The 26,215-nt window shown below is 40.2% G+C and overlaps 1 protein-coding gene across 9 annotated transcripts; it reads right to left on the bottom strand.

Moving 5' to 3' along the window:
• On the bottom strand, window positions 1–26,215 carry camsap2a (calmodulin regulated spectrin-associated protein family, member 2a). Of its 9 annotated transcripts, none has more exons than XM_046857676.1 (19): window positions 25,626–26,215; window positions 22,644–22,903; window positions 16,925–17,086; window positions 14,645–14,728; window positions 12,998–13,030; window positions 12,364–12,505; window positions 11,910–12,049; window positions 8,752–8,842; window positions 8,545–8,641; window positions 8,410–8,447; window positions 8,234–8,303; window positions 6,171–8,136; window positions 4,350–4,486; window positions 4,052–4,272; window positions 3,592–3,688; window positions 2,321–2,386; window positions 1,862–1,980; window positions 894–1,012; window positions 1–743 (listed from the first exon to the last, which is right to left on the bottom strand). In XM_046857676.1, exons 1-19 carry the CDS (start codon window positions 25,762–25,764, stop codon window positions 435–437), a joined length of 4,290 nt encoding a protein of 1,429 aa, XP_046713632.1. In that variant the 5' UTR covers window positions 25,765–26,215; the 3' UTR covers window positions 1–434. The 9 variants fall into 9 exon arrangements, with proteins under 9 accessions (XP_046713632.1, XP_046713633.1, XP_046713634.1 ...); XM_046857677.1 differs by having other exon boundaries at window positions 1,862–1,977; XM_046857678.1 differs by having other exon boundaries at window positions 3,592–3,664.

The raw sequence follows: 26,215 nt of genomic DNA, 5'->3' as shown, positions 1-26,215 counted from the left end.
TTTGACCGACACCATATCTTTTATCATAAGAGCACAACATTACATACCATAAAAACATCCAAAGAAACCGAAGCCGATTGAAAACATACACACATAATACTGTTTCTACACATAATTGAAATTCAGTGCTTCAGGGTACCAAATATCAGTCATATTTTCATCATTCCCTTTTATTTTTGTCCACATAGAAAAGTTACCCCCCTCCCACACACACACACTCATATGCTTTAACTGAAATGCAATGAGACTCCCAGGTTCTAAATAAAGGAGTGAGTTCCAGTGACAAGCCCATGTTGCTTTACAATCCAGTTGTGCATATTTTATATAGTGTTGGTCGTGTTGCCGTGATGTGGAAATGTGGAAAATACGGCGTTTATAAATCAGAAAAAAAAGAAAAGAATGAAGCGCAAAGAGCCGCAAACAAATATCGAATCTTATGACTTGTTGGTAGGCGCGACTTTCTTCGGCGTCCCCGGCTTCTTGGTCTGCCACAAGTGGCTGTAGATGGTAATGGCGTCCACGCTGGCAGACATGGTCTTCGCAGGGATTTGGCTAAACTGCTTGCGGTCCGAATTGTACTTGAACAAGCCCTCGATCATCTTCCGCGAGATGCTTTTGGGCCCGATCCCGGCCAGCTTGTTCACCTGCTCGGTCTCCGGGTAGTACGTGTACACGGAGCGAAACTGGCAACCCGAATCGCGAAACAGGATCAGGAAGTTGTGGGCCTGCGATTTCTCCATTTCCTACAGAAAAAGGTAGAATAACAGTGGGTTATGACACAGGACATCGATCTTAACACTGCGTATTTTATTAATATTTATTGACAGATTGACCTATTGTTGAAAGCAGTTTGGCCTTGATCATATTGTGAACACTATTATTAATGTTCTTACCTCCAGGATCTTGTTCTTCTGACCTTCATTGACCTTCCCAGCCAGACAACAATGAGCCAAAGCGTTCTGAATAATATGCTTATTTGACTTGGCACTGGGTTCTTTGTACAACTTAGGACCTGCCAATATATAAATATATATATAAATATATATAATGCAAACATACTCTATATGGACAAAAAATTTAGGGACACCTGATATTTCAAGCCATATGTGGTTCAACTCCTTTACTTAAACTAGGAGTCCAAAAGCTGTTCCAGCATGCCAATGCTGGAACTATTTTGGCTATACCAGTAGTTTTTCGGGTTGCATTAGGCAGTACGAGAGCGGCCTCTAGAGGTGAATAACTGATGACACGTACTGTTTCTTTTTTTAATTCTGGATTTAACTGTTTTTGTTTATTTGGAGTGTTACTCTTTGTTTTAGTTTAAATGTATGTCTTTTATTTTCCTCAATATGTATTAATATAATTGATAAATTCATGTGTTTTATTTAGTGCATTTAGAATTAGACTTAGATATACTTTATTGATGCCGTGAGGGAAGTTATTGTGTTGCAGCAGCAGCAGATTACACAAATCATAAATAACTTAAAAAAAAAAAAAAAAGAGACAATAGTGCAGATGATGCAACATAAAAAACAGTGCAAACTGGCAATTCAAAAAGAAAGAAAAGAAATGAAATGTGCAAATTGCCAGGGTATGTGTGCGTAAAGTGACGATCATTTAATGATTTAGTACTTTTGAAAATGTTTTAGAACACAGTTTATTACTATTTTACATTAAATGTTTGTTTTATCTAGTATCCATTAAAAAATATATGAATTGCAGTAACTGTAAAATTCAATCCTATCTGTCATGCTGAGGTGTCCACAAACCTTTGCCCATATCGTGTATATAACCTTTCCATGGCGAGTTTGATGAATGAATTCATCTTAATATGCTATAAAAACGAGGCCATGACTCGAACCTGTGTATTCGGTGATTGAAGTGACTGAGGAGGTGGTGGAGGCATTTTCCCAGTCTTTCTCGCCATTATGGCTCCCGGAGCATGAAGGAGACAGGAAGCTGTCAGCTGAATCAGGCCTACTGGGGCACACATCGTATAAATGAATCATGCTGTCAGTCATGTATAATGCATAATATTGCCAAAAACAGAGAGTAAGGAGTGTTCCACGTCGTTTTTGTTTTCATGCAACTTCAGCAGGTGATAATAAGGTATTTTGCCCTGCTAAACGCAGTGTTCAATCGCACCCTGGATTGAAATCTTTACATTATTCATTAGGCTGCAAAGTATGAAGGATAAGCTGATTATATGATGAAAAATAAACCCACAAGAAAGCAGTTGCAGTGATATGGAATGTGTATGCATGGGCTATCCTTTGACCAGGAATGGAATGGCGAGGAGGCTGATCCAGCTAAGACTGACCTTCTCCTTCGTACACGAGGAGAGCTCAAGAAGCCGTATAGGCTGGCCGACGCTAAGCTATTGCTTCTGAATGTGAAAGGACAAAGGAATTCACAGAAGAAAAAATGTTAATACTGGAGAGGTACTAGACGACACAGAAAAAAATATTTCAGCCTTGCTGCCGGTATACTTCTCTTACACATTTCAGTCATTTTAACATTCGATACATTTCCAGATTTAAACATGCAGATTTTTAAGGCCATATTTAACATCTAAAATAAATAAATAAATTCCAACTATAACATGCGTTACGTTACATTATCTAATGCATGTCAAAGTCAGAATCTCTGGGTTATACTATTACATTACCAAATACTTGCCAGATAGTTGGAGCTACTGCACCAACACCAAATTAACACGTTCAATGAACAGCATTTTATCAAAACTCCAATTCTAAAACTGTGCAATGTTAATAATTTATAAATGTAATCTTTTTTCCACCAAGAAAACTACAAAACCGAACTAAAATCCATTAAGAAAAAACACTTTTTGGCCATGCCCACGCTAATACAGTGGTCCCCCGGAAGTCCCCATGGGGGGTGGGCTAGGTGTCATAAAAGGTAACCCCAGCAAGGTCCTAAAATCCGCAAATTTTCCAAGCCACATATCCCGCGAATTATCCGGGTTTGACTGTACATGCTTGTTTGAGAACGCCAAATTTTCTCTTCGTTTTGGCCTTCTGTCTACACTAAGATGCCATATTAGTAAACGAAAACAAAGGTTTTCGAAAAACGATCAAAATGAAAATGTAATTTTCGCATTGAGTTGCGGACTGTGAAAACAGAGGCTTTCAGAAAAAACCATAATGCATTTTTAGTTGCTTTTACAACTTTTTCGTAAAAAAGCCGGAAAGTATCTTGTCTTTCGCTCATGTGCAGTATAGGGACGTGAGCGTTTTCAGATTTTTCAGTATGGACTGAAACCTTTGAGAAACAATTAAAGACGAACGTGTGCTTTTTAGACGATTTCTTTCATTTTCAAATGTATTTGTGTAGTGCCTTCATTTTATAAGAAACATTTTACAAATTCTTTTATATTTTTATAATCCGAACAGAGCAACACAAATGTTTTTGAATACTCACTGTTCTTTTTTTCCATACTAATCCAGGAAACCTGTTTTCTCTACTAATCCAGACCTGGAAATCACTCAAATGAAATTCCATACTTTTTCTACTTTTCCAAAAGTGCATAGGAATCCTGTTTATTTTTTTTATTTAAACCATGATCCTTACCTGGGGGTTCGTTTCTCCGAGCTGATACTGTCATTGTCTCCCAGACTAAGGGAGGCCAAAGAGAGACTGGACACTGAAAAGACACGAGGTCGTGAACCTGGATGTAAAACACAACAACGCACCCGGAAATACGGTTAGACAATTCGAAGAGAAGACCACGGGCTGTACTTTGAACTCCCCTTTTGTCAAGCTCACTGCCCACATTGATTTCTAATCTAATCTTAACAAGAGATGTTAGAAAGGGTAGTAAAATAAGTCTCAAGAGTTTGTTTGAAAGTTTAGAGGATTCCAGACAAAACAATTAGTCGCACAAACAATTATTAGCAAGGCAAAGCGACAGGAAAACAGGTTTAGATCAGGTTAGAAGGTCTAAAGGAAATCAGTGAGCAGGAAAGCAAAAGGCCGAGGGTGGCACAAAGCACATGAGTCTTGCCCAGGAAGAGGGCATGCGCCCGTTCACCTGCTGCTGCCCTGACAGGGGTCTTGGGGGACTCGATGACATCGCGATGAATGGATTTGGGCCGTGGTTTCTTTTGCTTAGCCGTGGCTGGTCGGGCTTTCACCAGCATATCCATATCTTCCATGAGCTTTAGCTGCTTTCTCCTCAGGTACTCCTGCTTAATGAACTCCCGCCGGGCTTTCTCATCTTCCTTCTTCTGACGTTCTTCTTCAGCCTTTAATCTGGCAAAGAAGAAGCAGAATATTACAAATATCATTGAAATATTTTACGCTAGCAAAATCGTTGGATAAGTCGTCACCTGGCTTCTTCTTTCTTTTGTTCCAGTTCAGCCTCGAGCTGCTGCTTCCTCTGCTGGTTCTCCCGCTCCCGTTTCTGCCTCTTCTCCAGGAGGGCAGCTCGCTTTATCGCCATGCTGTCCTCCCCCTTCATGTCATCCTGTTAATTAGTGGCGTAAACACAAGTGCAGAGGAAGTCAGCCAAGTTTTGTTAAAAATAACAGCTTTTCATTAGTGTTAATAAAGGCACCAATTTGCTCGCTACTCTCGCTGTAAACAATCGTACAGTATTTAGGAGAAACACTTTGTAATTAACTTGCTAAATTGACGTGCATGCGTACTTGCTTAATTTGTCCGAGCTACTGATTTTTAACATGGTGTGCAACAAGTTTCATAATGCCACTTAAGCTCGGCTTATACCAATATGGAATCTCATTAAACATTCGAACGCTATAGAAAAGGCAGGGCACAAATTGCTCAGCAGTTCGGGGCATTGCAATTCCACTGGAAATATGAGTTACAGGGTCCTGCAATGTTACTGGAAAGCTTGATGATGAGTAAACTATTCATCTATCAATCTATCTTCTGTAGTACTCACTTTAAACACGGGAGCCTGGAGGGGACTCAGAAACAAGGTGGGGGCACCCTGGACCTAATGCCAACCCATCACAGGCACAATCACACACACTCATTAAGAGGTTGACCGATTCATGTTAATTCATAGTGTATGAACTAAAGTTCTTTTTCTTCTTCTTCTTTTGGCTGCTCCTATTATGGGTCGTCACAGCAGATCATCCATCTCCATACTACTCTGTTCTCTACATCTGCCTCTTTCAAACCAACTACTTGCATGTCTTCCCTCACCACATCTATAAACCATTTCCTTGGTTTTCCTCTTTTCCTCCTTTCTGGTGGCTCCATCCTCAGCATTCTCCTACCGATATACCCCATGTCCCTCCTTTGCACATGTCCAAACTATCTCAATCGGGCCTCTCTCACTTTGTCCCCAAAACGTCCTAAATGTGCTGTCCCTCAAAAAAAAAATGTTCTAATCCTGTTCATCCTCGTCATTTCCAATAAAAATCCTACCACCTTCAACCCTGCTACTTTCAGCTCCACCTCCTGTCTTTTAGTCAAAATGTATGAACTAAAGTTTACAGATAAAATGAAAATTAACTTAATTAAAAAATGCATAAGTAAATGTAAATCGGTTAATTAATCGATTATCGACAAGTACGATCCAACCTAGCTATCAGTATTGCTAAAATCCACTATCGGTCGACCTCTACACTCATTCACAAACTCTGACAATGTGTTAAGGAAATACAGTCAATTTTAAATTGTTAGAAAAGTGAGATCGTTTTACGTGCCATGGTTTTTGTCATCACAACGTTTAATTACATTGGTTTGTCAGGTATAATGTCAGAAATCTAAAATTCAACTGTATTTGTCCAAAATGTAAGTTTGGGTCCCTTAGCTTTCATTAATATGAAAATGGGTTGAGTTGAAATAAAAAAACGAATGAAGATATCCACTAGAGGGCGTCTGAGACATTTTTGTTTTCCAGACATTGGACTTCTGATTAGAAGGTCATGACTTCAAATCCCACCAACTTGCCAATGCTGGGCCCATATATTAATTGATTCCAGAGGAGCAAGAAACTAGAAATTCTTCAGATTCCTCAGTAGGTTTAAAAAGATACTGCAAACTTGGGACTATCGATCAATCAATAACTATTAATGGAAGAACTCTCAAGATGGTAAGGTTTTTGTTAATACAAGTATGATATTCATGCCTTCTTATAAGATAAATAGCTAAGTGATGGGAACTTGATAGATGCATACCTTAAAGAAGAACCCACAGCACATCTTCTGGTCATCTTCCAGGTTCTCTCCTGCTGGCATTGCCTCTCCAGCATCTTCGAATTCCTGTCCTTCAAGGGGCTTTAGAATGGATAGTGGCACTTCAATCAAGTTTTTGTTGTTTTGACCAGCAATATCTGCTGGTTTCTCGGTAGGGGTTACCGTGTAGGTTTCTTTTACAGCTTGGGACAACACCTCCGAAACACTAGTTTCCACTGTGGGCTTGATTTCTCCTTCGGATTCTTTTCCTTTGTTCTTCATCTCTACATTTTCCTCCGCACTGTTCTCGAACTCCTCAAAATCTGCAATGACTGTGTCATTTTCAGTCTGTTGTAAGTCTTTGGTGGGCGAAGTGAGATCAGATGTAGTACCTTCTGTAAATACGGGTTCATCTTGCATATTATTTTTGCTTGACTTTGTGTCATTCCCTAAGTACGCAAACGAGGACACGGACTGAGATGGTGAGAATCGGCGCAGACGAGGTAGGCTGTCCACAGACTGTGGTACAGTCAGGACTCGGTTGAATGGGGTGATCTTGAGCTCGGTAGGCCTGGGTGTCCGAGGGGTTTTGGAGTGGAAGGAAGCCGACTTCCGCTTGATATTGGTAGGAGAGCGATGGGTAACATGCGGAGAGTCAGCCGGTGAGGGGGACCCCGAGGAGCGAGTCCCGCTTCCTCTAAGTTCACGTATCTGTTTCTGGGGAGAAGGCTGTGGTGGACACACAACCCAAGCCTGCTGTTCCCGCATTTGCATGATGATCTCCTGCTGCTGGGCCAGCCTCTGCATCTCCACTTGCAAAATGCTCAAGGAACTGTTCAACTTCTCAATAGAGCGTGTGTACTCCATCAAATCTGCCTCAGATGTGTTGTCCTCGCTAAAAGACTTGACTGGAGACTTTTCTGGAGATTTTGCAGTCTCTGCTAGTGTCTTGGTACTCTCTGAGTTTGGGGCGTTCTCTTGGTTTGGCGAGGCACCGTCATTCTTTCTTTTGACCACCGTTAGAAAGGCACTGCGCCCCATCTTTTGCCTGTGACGGGTGAAGGCAGCTTCCACCTTTTTCTTCTGAGCTTCTATGGCTCGACGCTTCTCTTCTAGCCGCATACGCAGCTGAACCATTTCTGCAGCCATGGCTTGCGCTGGATCCCTCTGTGGCTGGTGGGCAGGACTTGCTTCTGGTGAGGGGGCCCAGGATACTGAGTGGGAAAGGTTGAGGTCTGAACTGTCTGGCCTGGTCCCTTGAGAGTTTTCCCCTGCATTTGGATTAAGTTTTTTTAACTTTTGTTCAGCAAAGCTAGTCATCTTAACTCCTATGGGAATATCAGTGATGGGAGATTTGGTGCCAATACTGCTGGGATATGAACTAATGGAATCCTGGCTGTTACTTGCTCTAGCCTCAAAGCACTGGTCTGCATCTAACTCCATACTTGTTGTGCAGTCTCGCAGCGATGAGTCGTCATCCAGAGTCTCTTGGATGTCTTCTGTCTTTACATGGATTCCGGTGTCCACCTCGGTAGTTGAAGCACTCGAAATCCCCATGGCCTCGGACAACGAGTCTCCTTCTTCAGCTTGGGTTTTGGAGGTCGGTTCTCCTTCGGTCTTCGTGTGAAGGAAAAAACCTTCATTCTCCGCCTCATCCCTGGTGTCCTCCTGTGGCTTTTCTGAATTATGGATGATTTCCAGAGCTTCCTCAATACTACTTTGAGTGGTACCATTCAGACCACCATGTTGGGGTTCCACAAGGGAATCTGGACAGCCCTCTTCCTCGATGCCAATGTTTTGGCCATTGACAGGCTGGAAGGACAGATTCCGCTTCATTCCCTTGGCTATTTTTTGCCCGAATCCTTCAGTACTCACAGACCGGGTCATGCCTCGCCTGGGTTGTGGAAGAGCTTGGCTGGTGTTGTCCTTATCCAAAGGTATGTCAAAAGACACTCCCTGAGTCCCTGCCCTAGGACAAGAATTTGTAAAACGCACAGGTTTTAAGACATCTATAACATTTGTAGTAAATACAGTAGTGTTGAACAAGGTGTCCTAAGTATTCACACCTCCTCTCCTTGGGCCAAGTTCCCAAAAAGCTGTCGACAAACGACATGGAGGTTGATCGCCTGATCTCTCCTTTACCGCATGGAAAGAATGGTTAATATTTTCACAATACACACTGCTCAGCAAGTAAGGGTTATGAAACATCAAAGAAACAAAATTTCCCTTTCTAAAGTTTTACCTGAGTTTGATGTTAAAGGCTGTGGTCGAAGCGGGAGACTAAAAGTAAAAAAATCACACATTAGCGAGGCCCAGAATTACACGTAAGTAAAATATAGAAAGTCTAAAGATCCTTAGGGTGGAAAAGTTACTGTACCTTGGTCTGTCTGGACTAGGAGGTCGTTCCATGAAGCTTCTCTTTGTGACTTTAGAAATGGGCACAGATGGCACGTTCTTTATTGAAGGAGCTGGTGCTAATGGCCACAAAGAAAACAATCAGGTCATGTAGTGAATTATCTGTTCCAAACTTTGAACGATCATAATAATATGGTTGATATTGTTTAGATTTCATGCTTTTGCTTACAGTCATTGACCAAAACCTGAGGCTGCACAAAAGATGGCTTAACCACTTCAAACCACCAGAAGAGCTCAGCCATAAATACAAGGTAGTTGTTCTGTCAAAGAGAAAAGAAACGCAAAAGGGATTAATAGTGCCTGAAACATAAATCAAGCTCCAAAAATACATGGTGTTTTAAGGTTAGAGTGAAAACACTTGACTGTCCTGCAGAGCGCCCTGACTTCCTCAACCCCACTTTACAATTTAACAACCTCCACAACTACTAAGCCCCTAAATCAGTACCTAATCTCACTAATGCTCTGCTGTTGAATTTATCACCAATTCCTAAAATCTAGTTAAAATAGTAGTATCTAGTGAAATAAGTATATAACAAAATGTTCAATGAGCAAATAGTTTTTCCGGGTTGCGTCTGTGCTGGAGAAGGACCGCTATCATTATACAGAACAAGATAGGCCTCTGGAGGCAAATCACTGGCGCTATGTGCTGTTTGTTTTGACACGTGAGTGCTCCATTCATGTTAGTTCATAGTGCATTAACTAAAGTTAACCGAAAAAATTAAGCATTTATTAACTTTAGTTAATGTTACAAATGGAATCTTACTTTAAAATCCTACTACTTTACATAAATCCAAACAGACATTCTTAAAATGGCCATCTTTAAATGTCTTCACAAAGTCCAGAGCATTGAAAATACATTTATTTGTATTTTTGTAAATAAAAGTTCAATACTATTTTACATGGAGTATGTTTGTTTGTATGATTGTTAATTGATAAGTATGATCCAACCTAGCTGTCAGTAAAATTCACATTTGATCACTTATTCCAAAAGACTTCAGAAACCTTTTTTCCAAAAATTATTTGAATAATTTTAAATAAATCATGTGTGGTTCATTAAGAAGGTAGTAACAGCTAGCCACCTTAACCAAGAGAGAGCACGCTAGTCAACATCTTTGACAAAACTAAAATAGAAATTATGTACATTTCTATTTTAATGGTTATTAGAATTGCAGTCTTTGACTGGACTTCTAGTCATCATTGGAAGCAAAGCTGTGTGTCCGAGTGATAACTATTATTCAAATTAGCAAATTTAATTGAATCATAGTGTACTTAATTCTGAAGCCTTGTCAAGGTTTTCAATCAGGTTAAGCTTCCCATTGTAAACAATTTGTATAAAATAAACACAATATTACTGCAAGAGATGAGATTTGAGACTGAATTTCCTCAGGAGTGAAGATTAATACACATTGTTAGACATTTCATTGTATGAAGGTTTTGTCTATGCTAATATCCTGTTTGCTACGAGCATCAGCTACTATGTAAAGTAGGTTCAAACAATATTAGATACTATTGACTGGACTTCACTTTGAGTAAAACCAAAGGCAAAACATTTGCTTTTATTAACTATAAACTTCCAAAGATGATTGTATTTTTCCGTTACATAGAAGCCTGGGAGCAATTTATATTTTAGCATGTCTTCACAAACCTGGAGAATACGTTACCATGGGGAGCCTCTCACCACTGAGCGTTTTGTAATGCGTGACTCACCGCTTTGGCAATCGCAAGAGAGAACGAACCGTGTGCGCCCACTCACTGTTCTTCTGCTTGTTAAAGAAAGCTCTGCAATACTCCAAGATAATAACCATGGCCTTGACATCATACCGAATTGGCGTTCGGTCGGATTTAGTCCGTCCACCAACGAAGAAATGCCAGATGTTTTCTCACAGAGAAAGAGCGAACTTCGTATAGACGTCGTGTATACGTCAATGTTTCCATTTCAGGAATAAGCTTGAACAGGAAACTCATTAAAATTTCAAAAGCTAAAGAAGTCAGCATTCGTCGAACACATGTGGACACCTGAGAACCACACCCATATATGGGGCCGAACTGATCTAGTACACAAATCACCACCAAACTGATCTTTTGTCATGTTTCCGATTTTAATTGCCAGATGTGTGCATTATGGCAGATTTGATGCTTGATTTGAAAGTTGTCGCATCAGTAAAATAAATGTTTAGTGATAAAAAGTTTTTTAGGAGATTTTTTTATTTTATTTTTTATTATTATAATTTCGCCTCTTTTATATTATTCTATTTATATTTGTAATAAAAATTGTCAAACAGGAATGCCTTAATCGCACTTTGATGAAATTAAAAAACCTCACAAATATCTAGCAATTGCATTAATGGGTCTAGAAAATCTCTAGAAATTTTCAGAGACAGCTGCATTCACATTTAAACTATAGTTCATACTATATATACTATATAATACTACATCCTACTATATACACCGACAAGGCATTACATCATGATCATTATTACATTATGACCGTTGAGTGAATAACACTGATTATCTCTTCATCATGGCATCTCATATATGGGGTGTTAGAAGCAGGAAAAATGAGCAAATGGAAGGATTTGAGCGAGTTTGGCCAAATTGTGACGTCTAGACAACTGAGACAGAGCATCTCCAAAACTGCAGCTTTTGTGGGCTGTTCCTGGTCTGCAGTGGTCAGTATCTATGAAAAGTGGTCCAAGGAAGGAACAGTGGTGAACCGGCGACAGGGTCATGGGCGGGCGTGGTTCACTGATGCACGTGGGGAGCAAAGACCCTGATCCGACAGAACTGTTTTGGCAGCATTAGTTAGTATTAGTTAGATATTGTGTGATGCAAAATATACTTTAGTGAGTCGAAGAATCATATAAAAAAGTTATACTATGGTGATTTTGGATTTTTAGCTGTTTTTTTTGGTACAACTGATATTGAGGAATGTCCAAGCAACATTTTTTTCTCTGGATGTTTCCAGATGAAAAGGTGCTTTGCATTTGTAAATCCTTCCTAGGAGGATTAATGAATCGTGATCAGAATGAGGGTAGTATACTGTAATTTGTTTATAACATAACAAATCAAAGCATAACAGAACAATTTATAGAGCAATACATTTATTTTCACAATTTTGTCGTATCGCTATCGTCATCATAGGATCGAAATATTGTAAGGATATTGTAATTGTAAAGACCTTCAGCATTCAGTGCTTACAATAATATTCTTCTTTCCAACTTTTCATAGCTAGCTTACCCTACTAGCATACCACTGTATACACACTAATCATGTACATACGGCCGCCTCGCTAGTTTGAACGCAAAGCTGACGAAAGCAAAGGCTTACTTTGATGGAAGAAGAAGCGTAGAGCATGTCCTCCAGGGTGAAGTGGCAGCAGCGGTTCAAGTGCTCCTGGCAGAATTCCTGAACCAGCTGCAGGTTGTACAAGCTGTCCGCCAGAGACATGCTCTCTTTCAGGCACACGTCTGTGGGGGGAAAAAAGAAAACCGATGTACAAATTGAGCTCCTGAAGTCCCATTCGGCTCTGAAGTACAGACGGACTCGGCCAATCGGAGGTCGGGCCGTTAATCAGCACATCACGTGACAAAGGCGGTCATTTCCTTTGTCATTGATCTGATTTTGCCTTTGTGTATGGGCTGATGCGATCACTTGAAACGTGTCACAAGGATGATTAACATGCTGGAAATGATAGAAAACAAAAAAGATCTTACAAATGGATGCACACACACACACACACACACACACAAACACAAACACAAACACTTGGCAGTAGTCCCACCTTCTAGTTTGACGAGGTCAGGGCAGTAGAAGTGCAGCAGGGCGGCAAGGGCGCAGCCATCTGTGCTGTCCTTCAGCAGGTTGTCCACTGGGGGGATCCATGGTACTGTTTTAGGCAAAGTCTGTTCCTTCCTGTAGCGGGACTGCGTCCACACACACACACACACACACACACACACACACACACACACACACACACACACACACAGCAGTAAGTAAAGCTCACCCGCAGCAAAAGCGAGGACAATATTTTGCGTGGGTTACAAAAGGAATGACATATGAACATCATTAACATGACTTTACATTTTTAAGATGGGAAATCAATAAAAAAATAATAAATAAACTCATGGAAAAAGATTTTCCAAGCAAATGCAATGAGAAATATAAATATCTATATCTTTTATATATATATATATATATATATATATATATATATATATATATATATATATATATATATATATATATATATATATATATATATATATATATATATATATATATAAAAGCTATTTCGCTTCTAGAAATAAATGAGGAAAATGACAAACACACGAACACTAGAGGGACGATGTGAGGCGACTGATGGAAGCAGATGGAAGCGTGATGGAGGGAAAAACAAGCGTGTTGCAACTTACAGGAACCAGCTTCATATACCATTTGGTTGGAGACTTCAAAAAGAGAAAGGAAAAGAGAAAAGAAGGAAGAACAGGATTCAGGATAAGGACAGAAGAAAAAATCAATCTCATCCCATCACAGAAGTCTGAAAATGTGATTTCCTATTAAATCAATAGCTCGTTACTTTAAGTAAAACACTGAGGGGGAAAAAAAAACGATGAGACAAGATTCACTGTGGTTACTTTAGTGTCAGGACAGTAATGCAGCTATGAGGGTCGATGAGGGAAAAGGGGTAAGGAGTCTTTTTTTGTTCCACAGGACTTTTTTTTTTTACAGGAAAAAGTGTCCAAGTGTCCTAGAACTGCACTGGGCTTTGCTGTATACACCGCAGCAAAAAGCAAAAGGGTCTCTGCAGACATTTACTTGTTAAACTTTCATGACTGGTGGCTTTATAACAGTCATGCCGCCTTCAAAACACACACACACACACACACATGCACATATACACACACACCCCTAAATAGAAGTGCCATCTTATATTACCATCAAAAACTTAGACCTGCAATTCCTCTGTGCAAAACTCGATACAAATATTTAATTAATAAGCTTTTTTAATACACTATATGGACAAAAGTTTGTGGACACCTGACCATAGAATTGGTGTACAAATTTAGTGCACAATTTGTATACTTATAATAACCTCCACTCTTCTGGCAAGATGTTTGACTAGGTGTTGTGGAGATTGGTGCTTCTTCATGCATAAAGTCAGGTGATAGCCGTGAGATACCCGGAGTGCGTTCCAATTCTCCCCCCCCAAAGGTATAATAGGGTTGATATCAGAGCTAGAGGTCGAGCGAAAGTGAATTTTACCGATACCGATTGCTAGGTTGGATCGTTTATGCGATACATCGATACATTCACCAACTATAGGTGCTGATTATTCAGCAAAACTGCTGAATCAGCCGAGTTCTAATGGAAAAATTCATGTTATCTCATTCAAAATCATTCTATAGAGTATAGTAGCAGTTTGGGAAGAAAAAAAAGCACATATGGCTGGAAAAAGGAATTGTCACAATACTTTTGTACAATAGCCTAGATTAAACAAACAATGTCCTGATTACTCATATATTTTCTTCTTTCTGAAACCTCCTCTTTGGATAAAAGTTAAACCCATGTGGGTGGATGCACTCAGTATGCACGTGTCCCAAGCGTAAGGCTTGAGTGAGAACGTGGAACAGGAATGCGTGGCACTCTGACAATGCAGGACATACATCAGCAAATGTCCAGATCATAACATCCCACTGAGAGATTCCACACAGTAGCTTTGGACCTTTTACTATGACAAGACTATGACTCAGCAGAGAAAGAACCTTATACAGCAACCTGGCATGGGTCATTAGAGGCAGGGAACTGGGACAGGTTACCTTAGCAACACTTTATATAGATGTACTAAGTATGTCTCTGCGGCAAAGAAATTTATTTTCTAAACAATTGCGTTCTGTTAACGTCAACCCTGAACTCCCCTCCCCCAACACCAGCACAGGTTACAACCAACTACGAAGTCTTGCTAAACATTATTTGAAGTCCTTTACTGATCCGTTGCCTGTTTTCTTAGGTTTTGTTCTTCAGAATTGTCTCTTGTCTGGATACGTGTTTGGTCAACTTACCTTAGGGATCTCAAGAGGTTCAGCCCTCTGTGCCTCTCTCCTGCTTTGCTCATGAATGATGATCTCTTTCAAGTATTCGTTCACCTTTTGGAAAAAAACACAAATTCTTAGCTGTGAGTTAGATGGTGAAGGTAAAATGTGTTTGATTGAGCTCTTACTGTTCAGGGCGAAATTGCGATTTGTGTCATAGCAAAATCGCACTACAAGAGAACCTGCATCGTGAGGTATCTTACAGATGAGAACTTGCCTCATAGGGTATTGTGCAGTGTGGTCACTTGCATCCTAAGAAAGTGTATAGTGTGAGGATGTAGGTTATGAGGTATTGTACATTCTAATCAACTGTGTCAAAATGGTATTGAACAGTCCTATAGCTTGTGTCATGTAAGCATCTTCTAGTCAAATCACTTGCATCAGGAGGTACTGTACAGTCTGATCACTTGTGTCATAAGGTATCATCCAGTCCGGGACCTTGTTATGAGGTTTTATACAGTTAAGTCCCTCGTATCATAGGCTATAGTAAGTCTGTTAACTTGTCACAAGGTATTATACAGTCTGATAACTTGTATTATGAGGTATCATCCAGTCGCTTCACTTGTCATGAGGTATTGCAGTCTGATCACCTGTCATGTGGTATCATCCAGTCTGATTACTTGCATCAGGAGGATTTATCCAGTCTGATCACGTGTCATAAGGTATTGTACAGTCTAATCACAAGCATCATGAGGTATCATCCAGTCTGATCACTTGTATCATGATATATCATCCAATCTGTTCACTTGTCAAGAGGAATAATACAGTGTGATCACTTGTATCATGCTTTATCATCCAGTCTGATCACTTGTCATGTGGTATCATCCAGTCTGATTACTTGCCATGAGGTATTATACAGTCTGATCACTTGTATCATGAGGAATCATCCAGTCCAATCACATGTGTCATGTGGTATCATCCAGTCTGATCACTTGTGTCATGTGGTATCATCCAGTCTGATCACATGTCATGAGGTATTGTTCAGTCTGATCACTTGCATCAGGAGGTATCATCCAGTCTGATCACTTGTCACGAGGTATTACACAGTCTTACACAGTTTCACTGGTCTGGCCTGGTCACTTGTATCATAAGGTATCATCCAGTCAGATCACTTCTAATGAGTTTTTGTACAGTCTGATCACTTGTATCATTAACTACAGTACAGTCTGATCACTTATGAGGTATTGTACCATCTGATCACTTGTATCATAAGGTATCATCCAGTCTGATCACTTATCATGAAGTATTGTACCTTAAAATCACTTGTATCATTAACTATAGCACATTTTGAGCACTTCTATGATTTCTACCGTAGGGACAGTGGTGTATTTTTAGCATTATGACAAAAAAGACAAGATTTCATAACAAGGTTTCATTTCATGGAACATGATATTGAATGCGTATTAAATATTCATGCATATCAAACGTTTAAAGGCCAAATTAATAACTCCCCTTTCAATTACAATACAGAAAAGTTTCCGAGCAGAAAACCTTTTTAGAGGCCTTGGTCTGTATTCATTGCATTTATGGTATAGATCACATGGGCAGAGATATACAGGAAAACACTCTCAACTAGTTTTTACATGTTGGGACTTGGAACAGTCCTGAGGATTGTTTATATTGTACAATTTATAGTGTGTGTGTGTGTGTGTGTGTGTGTGTGTGTGTGTGTGTGTATGTGTGTAGTCAGCCAGTACTGATGGAATGTAAACATTCTAAGCATTGGCTCAGATGGGATTGCCCCTTTGGTAAACCACAGAGATGCTGAAATTGTTTAAATTTGTATTTTAAACTGCCAAGGCATATTGTATCATTTTTATTGTAGCATCTAACATCTAGTGACCAGAGACACACCAAATTGTTAGAAAGTTGATGGATGGCACAAACGTCATCACCGACAGGCTTTAGATTTACAGTGTAATTTACTTCAGTCAGACAAGTGTTTTTATATGTCACAAGGCTATGATGCATTAATTAGGTGGTTCCCTTTTTTTTGTTGAGGACATCAAGTGGAAAAAACTCTCCACACTGTGGTGAGCGTTTTGATATGTCACATATTAGGCTGTGTGACGTGCTCGGTAACTCGCACGTGATCTAACGTGATGTCGCGTGACGTCAAAACAGCACCCAGAAAGCTACTCTCCCTGCTGTGCTGATTGTTTTGTCTATGCAGTTTTGTGTTTCCCGCTACATGACAGTCTAACGTGCAAAGTGACGTCACGTGAAATAAACGTAAACAATCGTATCTACCTTATTCATCCAGCTGATGACACCGTCCTCCGTGTCGTACGGCACGTCTCCGTCGGCGCAGTCGGTGGAATACTGCTGCATGCACGCCACCACCTTGTCCATGCTCACCGTCTCTGCCGTGTAAGCCATCATCAACGTGTCAATCAGCGCCAGGTGGGCACTCTGCATACAGGAAACCACAATCGTACATCCACACAAACACAGAACCAACGTGTTATACGCAAATCCCTTTACCAATGATATACTACACTATATAGTCAAAGGTTTGTGGACATCCTCGTATGATTTATAGATGCTTTCTGAACATTCCAGTCAACATTTGTTCCAAGAGGTTTACATATAATGTAAAGTCGTTTCTCCATCTCCTTACGACCTAGTACTCCAGGTCAATTTACACATCCTATACTTCTTATGCCAAATAAACACAAACTCTTTAGACGTTTTAAAAGAAAAACATCTTTCTAATTGAATGTTGGTGTTACCTACCTAAAAATGTACTTAGAGAGGATTTTGAACAATGTCCAATTTCCCGGATTAGGATTAAGAATGGTTTCTTAATCTGCCATAATCCCCATTTGATGAATTAGTTGTACCTGGCACAGTATTTTCCATTCAAGTGGTTTTCAGCATTATTTTCTCCACTACAATTCTGTAATACTCCTAAAAAAATAATCATTCTGAAGCAAATCCTGCCAAACAGAGAAGTAATCATTCAGAACATGGAATAAATAATTATGACTGACATCCATGAACCCATCCCTGTACTATACAGATATTTATTCTGCTCTGTATATGCATTTTACACTCTTTTTTTTATGCAATGTCTTTCCATTAGATTATGAGGCGTCTCTTTGAGGATCTGTGATCGTTCAACTAATAGTGAGATCAGGTACTGATGTAGAGGAGGTGAGGAGGTCGGGGAGAGCGACTCTATAACCTGCCTTTCCAGCTGTCCCATGACTCCCATAATAAGTCTGGATCTCTCTAACATCTAAAGTAACGTAAACTACCTAAAGTCAACAATGTACAGTATTGAGACAAAGTATTTGTCCACCCATATGTGGTTCTTCCTCTAAACATTACCACAATAACAGTGGAGGCCCACAATATGTCTTTGGAAATATTTCTTTCACTTGAACCAGGAAACCAAAACCTGTTCCAGCATGACAACGTGTTCACAAAGAGAGCCCCATTAAGAGATGCTTTATATGGGTTAGATGTTAAAGATCTTGAATGGCCTGCTTTGGCGCTCTGATCTCAACCTTATCGAACACCTTATGAATTAGAATGATGAATGCAATAGATAGATAGAGAGAGAAAGAGAGAGATTAAACAGAGAGATAGACTGCCTATCTAGACAGACAGACAGACAGACAGACAGACAGACAGATAGATAGCCTGTCCAGACAGACAGACAGACAGACAGACAGACAGACAGACAGACAGACACGTTGTTACTCACTAGTGCAGTAACTTCCTATTTCCAATGACTTCCACCACAAATGAAAACTCGCTCTGTTTTCTCAGTAGCCCAGTGGGAAGCCACAAACCCAGAAGGCTAAATGAAGCTAAACGAAGGCTAAGTGGAATTAGACATGTCTTGTTTAGTGCTCGGTGGAGGAGTAATTTATAGAAGACGCAACGCTGACAGAAGTGAGCATGTGGAGAGCCACAGTGAGAACGAGATGCTGATCTGCTGGTAAATAAACTCAGCTGGTTCTTGATTTGTTTTTCCCTGCAAACAAGAACTAATGCATCAGAAATAATTACCACTGACAATCACAACAGCCTCCAGAACCAAACTGCGAAGCGCAGACGCAATATAAAAGAGATATAATCAGTTATAACTTATCACTGTGAACATTTTTCCTTAAATTAAACTTATATTCATACATTACACTATGCTGGCAAAAGTACTGGGACACCTGACCTTTCCAGCCATATGCGGTTATTTAGCAAACTGTTACCACATATTTGGAGGCACACAATTGTATTGCACGTCATTGAATGCTGTTCCAGCATGGCAATGCCAGCTCCATGAAGATCTAGTTTACATGAGTTGGAAGATGTGGAAGATCTCGAGTGGCCTGTTCAAAAGCTCAACCCTACTGAACAGCTTTGGGATGAATTGGAAAGTGGAGCGCACCCCAGGCATCCTGACCATAATCTCCACAAGTACACTTTGTCGATAGATAGATAGATAGATAGATAGATAGATAGATAGATAGATAGATAGATAGATAGATAGATAGATAGATAGATAGACAGACAGACAGACAGACAGACAGACAGACAGACAGATAACATAAAAAAACAGGAAATAAAGAATATAGATAGATTGAAAAAGTTCCTACTCGTTTTTACAGGAAAAAACGTTTTAACCTCAGGACCGACGTTGCCAAATGTTAAATGTAGGGGTGCCAATAATAATAATCACTTCTAAAAAAAATAAAAAGATTACACTTAAAAGAAAAATGTGTTCTCTACAATGTCGGACTGTATAAGTTCAATTCATCATTTATTGCCCGTTATTCATTTTCTTTGGGGGTTAATGGGTGTGGGGGGGGTGCCAATAATTCTGGAGTCGACCATCCATTGTTAAATGGTGCTTCAGCTGAGTTAGCAGAGTCCTTGTAAGTAATGGCGACTGCTGACACTGCTGTAAGAACAGAAAATGATGTCCTGTTGTGATTTTTTATTTATTTATTTAGTACGTTAGTACTTAAATAGAGCGAGTGTGATAGAAACAGGGCCTGACGCTGCACTCAGCATTTCAGAGATCTTGCCTCAGGCAGAGCAATAAGTCCACCAACACACACACACACACACACACACACACACACTCACACACATCACCATCACCAGCTGCCTGCCTCCTGAGCGTTGCCATGGCAATGTCTCAGCCACCTTATTCAATCTGTCAATGTGAAATATCAGTTTTCATTTCATGATTGTGGACACATTAGATTCGTATGTGCTAACATCCCATTCTACGTTGAGTTTCTATTTGCCGTTATAATAACCGTTAATTCAGTCACAAGGGTGTTAGTAAAGTCAGGTACTGATGTAGGAGAGAGCGAGGAGGCCCGGGGCTGCAGTTCCAATTCATCCCAATAGGGTTGAGATCATTCCTCTAAAGCAGGCCACTCAAGATCTCCCACATCATCCAACACTTGTGAAGCATATCTTCATGGAGCTGTTTTTGTGCATCACATTGTCATGCTGGAACAGCTTTTTGTTCTCCTAGTTCAAGTGAATTGTCCCTTCATGCTTCTACATCCAAAGACATTCTGTACAATTATGTGTGGTAATAGTTTTTTGGGAGGAACCTCATATGGACAAGAGCAATTTATTGTATATTGTCCATAGACATGAACCTAAAAAAAAAAAAAAAAGAAACAAAAAAAAATTAAATAAAACCAGAGTTTCTTTTCCTGTTCTGTCTCCAGGAAGATGCAGCTCTACCTCTGCCATGTTAATCTAGATTTTATGTATTTTATGTATTTATGACTTTTTCCTGACTGTCACTGACTAAAAATTTCCATGATTGAAAATGAACAAAAAAACAGGCCTCTGAATAACAATTCATTTACACAAATCTATTGCAGAGGCTAAGAATTTGTCAAGCGTTAACAGTAATTAGCTCGCAACCTAATTAGCTACATTTTCAATTCTGTCACTTATGCTACCTAACATGAGCTACACTTTCTGAGGACCTATACGACCAGTGAGCTTCAGATACCACAAGATTTCATCCACCAGGGTCTTTAGATTAAACCATAGACTTAAAACTCATGAAACAACGTAATTTTAAAAAAAAACATACGATATAGAAGAATTACATTTTGATAAATAGAAACTAAAATTTGTAGCGACAAAAAAAAATCTGTGCTATTCCATGGCTTGGACAAAAGAAATAGCAAATTCACTGACTTCCAATGTTTGGAATAGAGCTTCTAAAATTCCATTATATTTCAAATATTTCATGACCCGTGGAAAAACTGGTTGTGATACGTCATATTGGCGTGTCGGCAGAGAATGCGACGCAAAATCGAATATACAATGTTTGCTCACATACTATTGGTCCCTAATATGTAGAAATGGCAACTTGTATCCGATGCACACTTTTTTAAATCGATGCATCATGTCGTTAACTTTTATGCCGAAGCCTTGAATCTTACCATCGCTAATATAAATATAATAAAGACACCACTGCGGTTGACTTTATTTCACTCAGCGTCTTTGCAAAACACAACCCACGCTAGCGCACGTATTCACGTGTCACCCGAGCTAAACCTTGCGCCCCGAATCCTAGCACGTGACTCGTGTACACTACGGATAATAATATTCCACTGCTTGTAAATATGGCTGCTCCGAGAACATGAGAGTATGGTTTCCATGGCGATGGAGGAAAGTGAGGGAAGATGCTAATGATAGGGAGGACGCTCAGTTCATGTCGCGCCGTCTTTTTGGAGGATATAAAGAGAGGCGGAAAATCGATTGGATCTGCCAATTTCCACTCGTGTCGTCGAGGGTTTGATCTTATTATCAGCCACAACATACGAATGCAATGATTTGTGTGGACAGTAGGTGGACAGGGAATTGGTCTGCTCCTCTCACACACACACATATATATATATATATATATATATATATATATATATATATATATACACACACACACACACACACACACACACACACACACACACACACGGTTCTGTCCTATTTATACTGTTCCCAGCAGACCTTCAATTATTTATAGGGATGCGGTTCAAAACATCTATGAATCCATCTCGCTCGGTGACACACACACACCACACCGCTGTCCGCACAATATCTACACAATTCACTCATTAAAACAGCTTGATTTGTTATAAAGTCCGAACAAACCTACGTCCTTTGTAATCCATTATATTCAAACTGCTCCAAATCAGTTTAATGCCAAGTGAGAGATATTGCAGAATGGCAGTTTATTCTATGTAGATCATCATCGTCACCATCATCATCATCATCATTATCAAAGACTTTCAGGCCAAAAGCAATGTTGCATTGTAGCTTGTCAGAAAATTTCTGTCCAACGTTTCGCAGTGAGCCAGTCTGATCTAAAGTAGGGCCCCGTGATCGTGCGCGCGATGGCACTTCCTATAACGAGGGCACGCCGAGTCCCTCGGGCCCCGTCACGGCCTAAAATTACCCGCTCTTGCTTCTTCAAAAAACCGGATTCTGCATAGCATCGGGATAAAAATACGACAGCGTGGTGAGAGCAACTACCTGTTTCTGTGGAGCAACATAAATCTGGAGTTTGTGGAGTGTAAATAAATTCGTTAGATGCTCCCCTTGTTGCTGAGAGACTGAGATTTTAATCCGGATAATGCCCCCAGCCATCGTCCCTGTCCTTGCTGTCGGGGTGTGAAGACTGACATCTGTCTATCCAGCTTATAGGAGGGTGGTGTTTAGAAAGATGGAAGCATTTCCAATGTCTTTATTTAGTTTTATTTGTCTAGTGGATGTTCAACATGGCATGGACATGGACATTCTGTGCCACCCAGAAGAGGACAGGTTTGCCTTTAAATCTGGTTCCTCTCATCAGGTTTCTTCCTGATACCATCATTAGGGATAAACGTATAGGAAACCATCTTGTTTCTGTATATAAACAAGACACCGCTATACAAATAAAACTGAATTGAATAGAGGTACAAAAAGAAAGCATCCTTACCATCTGAATTGGCCTCATGGACAAGTCTCTCTCGGTGACCAGTCTCTCGTGGACCGTCACATATAAGCCTTTTTGAGCCAGGGCCTGGATAACGGCGTCGTGGCCCAGCAGAGGTTTGGCAGCATCGCTTTTGAGGATCAGACTCCCGGCACGGCAGCAGAGCTCGGCTGAGAGTAGAAGGTCGACCACCGGCGGCTTCACGTGCTCCTGCTCGTACTGGTCCGTGTAGAACGGATCCTTTAGTTTGTCTGGAACGCTGTCTGGGGAAGGCAAAGTGTAAAAGATAGGACGGGATTAAGTTCCAAGCCAAGACATTATCCGTACCAATTCATCCCAAAGGTGTTCAGTAGGGTTGAGGTTAGAGCTCTATAGCAGGCCACACAAACTCTTAAACCATGTAAACCATTATCCTTCTTGAGCCTGGTCTGTGCACAGGAGCAAATTTGGGTCTCCGAGTTAAAATAAAGGGAAAATTTCATCCTGCACCCAAAGACATCTAATACAATTGTGTGCCTCCAGCACTGTGGGAACAGTTTGTCGTAGAACCACATACGGCTGGAAAAGGCAGGTGTCCGAATATTTTTGGTTCAAATACAGTAGTGTATGTCTGAATTCCACTGATATATCAATTCTTCTGTGACATGTAAACCCAGAAACTGACCCTCAATGGGATGCCAACATTTCACTCCATACTGTATATTATGTCCTATTTTAAATCTTGTACCATAAAATGTTCAGTTTTAGCTACAGTACATTATATTCAACTGATATCTATATATAAGTATCATAATTTCTATCTTTGCTTCCAATATGTAATTACACTAGCATACACATCATTTCACAAGGTAGGTTGCATCAAAGACGATAAAGAAAACCTATTTGTTCATTCATAAGCACCTGAAATTTGAAAAATGAAGATACCCATTAAACGTGGACAAGAGATTCTTAAAATTCGTCGATAACAACAGAACCATGCGATAATTAGTTATAAAGCGTAAGTCCGCTTTAAATTGTGAGAGCAGATTTTCTTCCTCAAAAATTAAGAAAGAATGAGGTCACCAAACGCCCACGAAGCGACAGGATGAGCTTTAATATGCTGGTTAGCATGGAGAATAGTGATCATTTACTAGATGAGCATGTATATATATATATATATATATATATATATATATATATATATATATATATATATATATATACATACATATACATAAAGAGAGAACACGTGGACATCTATATATAATCCATATTATATTGTCTGTCTGTCTGTCTATCTTATAAAGATGTTAGGTTTTTGACCAAGCCAAGTACAGCGAGATTGAGATGGTTTGGACATGTGCAGAGGAGGGACATGGGGTATATCAGTAGGAGAATGCTGAGGATGGAGCCACCAGGAAGGAGGAAAAGAGGAAGGCCAAGGCGGAGGTTTATGGATGTGGTGAGGAAGACATGCAGGTAGTTGGGTTGAAAGAGGCAGATGAAGAGGACAGGGGGGGTATGGAGATGGATAATCCGCTGTGGAGACCTCTAATTCGAGAAGCCGAAAAAAGAAGAAGAAGAAAAATAGTGCCGTTAAAATGAATTTGCATTAACGCGTTCATTTTGCATCCTGTGAACTCTAGGTGAGGAGGCCTGGGGTGCACTCAGCGTTCCAAATTCATTCCAAAGGTACTCAATAGGGTTAAGATCAGAACTCAAGATCTTCCACATCTTCCAAACCATGTATATCATATATTCATGGGGCTGACTTTGTGCACTGGTGCATTGGCATGCTGAAACAGGTTTGGGTCTCCACTTTAAGTAAAGAGAAAATTCATGGTACCACATAACAAAGATGTCCAATATAATTGTGGGCCTCCAAGTTTGTGGTAACAGTTTGGCAGGAAGCATATTATATGTCTGAAAAAAATCAGGTGTGTCCTAATACTTTTATCAGACAAACAAAACAAAAAATTCTTTAAAATCCTCATTTGTCAAGTCAAGTCAAGTTTATTTCTATAGCGCTTTTTACAACAGACATTGTCTCAAAGCAGCTTTACGGAAATCAAGTCAGAGCCCAGACTTGAACCCGATTGAACATCTCTGGAGAGATCTGAAAATGGATGTGCACTGTCGCCCCATCCAACCTGCTGGAGAGGTTCTGTAAAGAAGAATGGGAGAAACTGCCCAGAAATACATGTGCCAAGCTTGTAGCTTGTAGCATCATATTGCTAAAGACTTGAGGCTGTAATTGGTGCCAAAGGAGTTTCAACAAAGTATTCACATTGTCATTATGGGGTTTTGTTTGTAAAATTTTGAGGAAAATAGTGAATTTAATCCTTTTGGGAATGAGGCTGGAACATAACGTGGAAAAAGTGAAGCGCTGTGAATACTTTCTGAATGCACTGTATAAAAATAAATAAACATTTTATACATATATATATATATATATATATATATATATATATATATATATATATATATATATAAAATGTGTGTGTGTGTTTGTGTGTGTGTGTTTGTGTGTGTGTGTGTGTGTGTGTGTGTGTGTGTGTTTGTGTGTGTGTGTGTGTTTGTGTGTGTGTGTGTGTGTGTGCGCGCCAATATTGATCTGCCCTCAGACTTCACCATTAGAACAATGATTTCCCGAGTAGGGTAAACAAACAAAAAGACATAGATAGATAGATAGATAGATAGATAGATAGATAGATAGATAGATAGATAGATAGATAGATAGATAGATAGAAAAACAGAGAGAGAAAATGGGGAGATAGTTAGAAAGACAGAGAGAGAGAGAGAGAGAGAGAGAGAGAGAGAGAGAGAGAGAGAGAAAGGGGGACAGACAGACAGAAAGATAAAAGGACGCCACCTACCAATACCAAAGACAGACAGAGGGCGAAAGATACAGAGGCAAAAAGACGAAATGACGCCACCTACCTGTACCAAAGAGAGACATCTGGAGGAAGCTAGAAAGAGACAGAAAGACGAAAGGACGCCACCTACCTGTACCAAAGGCTTTGGCCACCAGCCATGTGAGACTCGCTCGGATTTTCGCTCGGTTAAAGTCATAATGGTCGAAAGATCTGATCGCAGGGACGATGAAGGTGTTCTTGCAGTGTCTGGTCTGACTCATGTCCCCCATGTCCACACACCGGGAGTGTCCTCACAGCTCCGGGAACAGCGATGACATCCTCCCGCAGGAATTCACTGCGGCACTGTTAGGCTTCTTCTTCTTCTTTTTTGAACACGTCCTGGGCTGCTTTTATAAACCCTCTCTGTCTCGATCTTCTCGAATCTGGGTTAGATCGCACCAATCACGGGAAGATCTAGTGGAGAGCTCTAACCTTCCCATCCATCCTGATCCCAGGCTGTGTCCCGGCTAGCGGATTCCTCTTAAAGCAACACCGCAATGTCTGATCCACAATACACACACACACACACACACACACACACACACACACACGTTCCTTAAAAGAGGAGTATATATGTGTGTGTTTGAAATGATGGATTATTCCTCTTTCGCTCTATCTCTCAATTCATCCAGGCTCTAGAGCTGTTTTTTAGGCTTTGGATGAAGTGCCTGACTGCGCATG

The sequence above is a fragment of the Silurus meridionalis genome, chromosome 9, assembly GCF_014805685.1.
Source record: "Silurus meridionalis isolate SWU-2019-XX chromosome 9, ASM1480568v1, whole genome shotgun sequence".
Classification (NCBI taxonomy): domain Eukaryota; kingdom Metazoa; phylum Chordata; class Actinopteri; order Siluriformes; family Siluridae; genus Silurus; species Silurus meridionalis.
The sequence above is the reverse complement of the archived record's forward strand: the minus strand, read 5'-3'. Positions and strand labels throughout refer to the sequence as shown.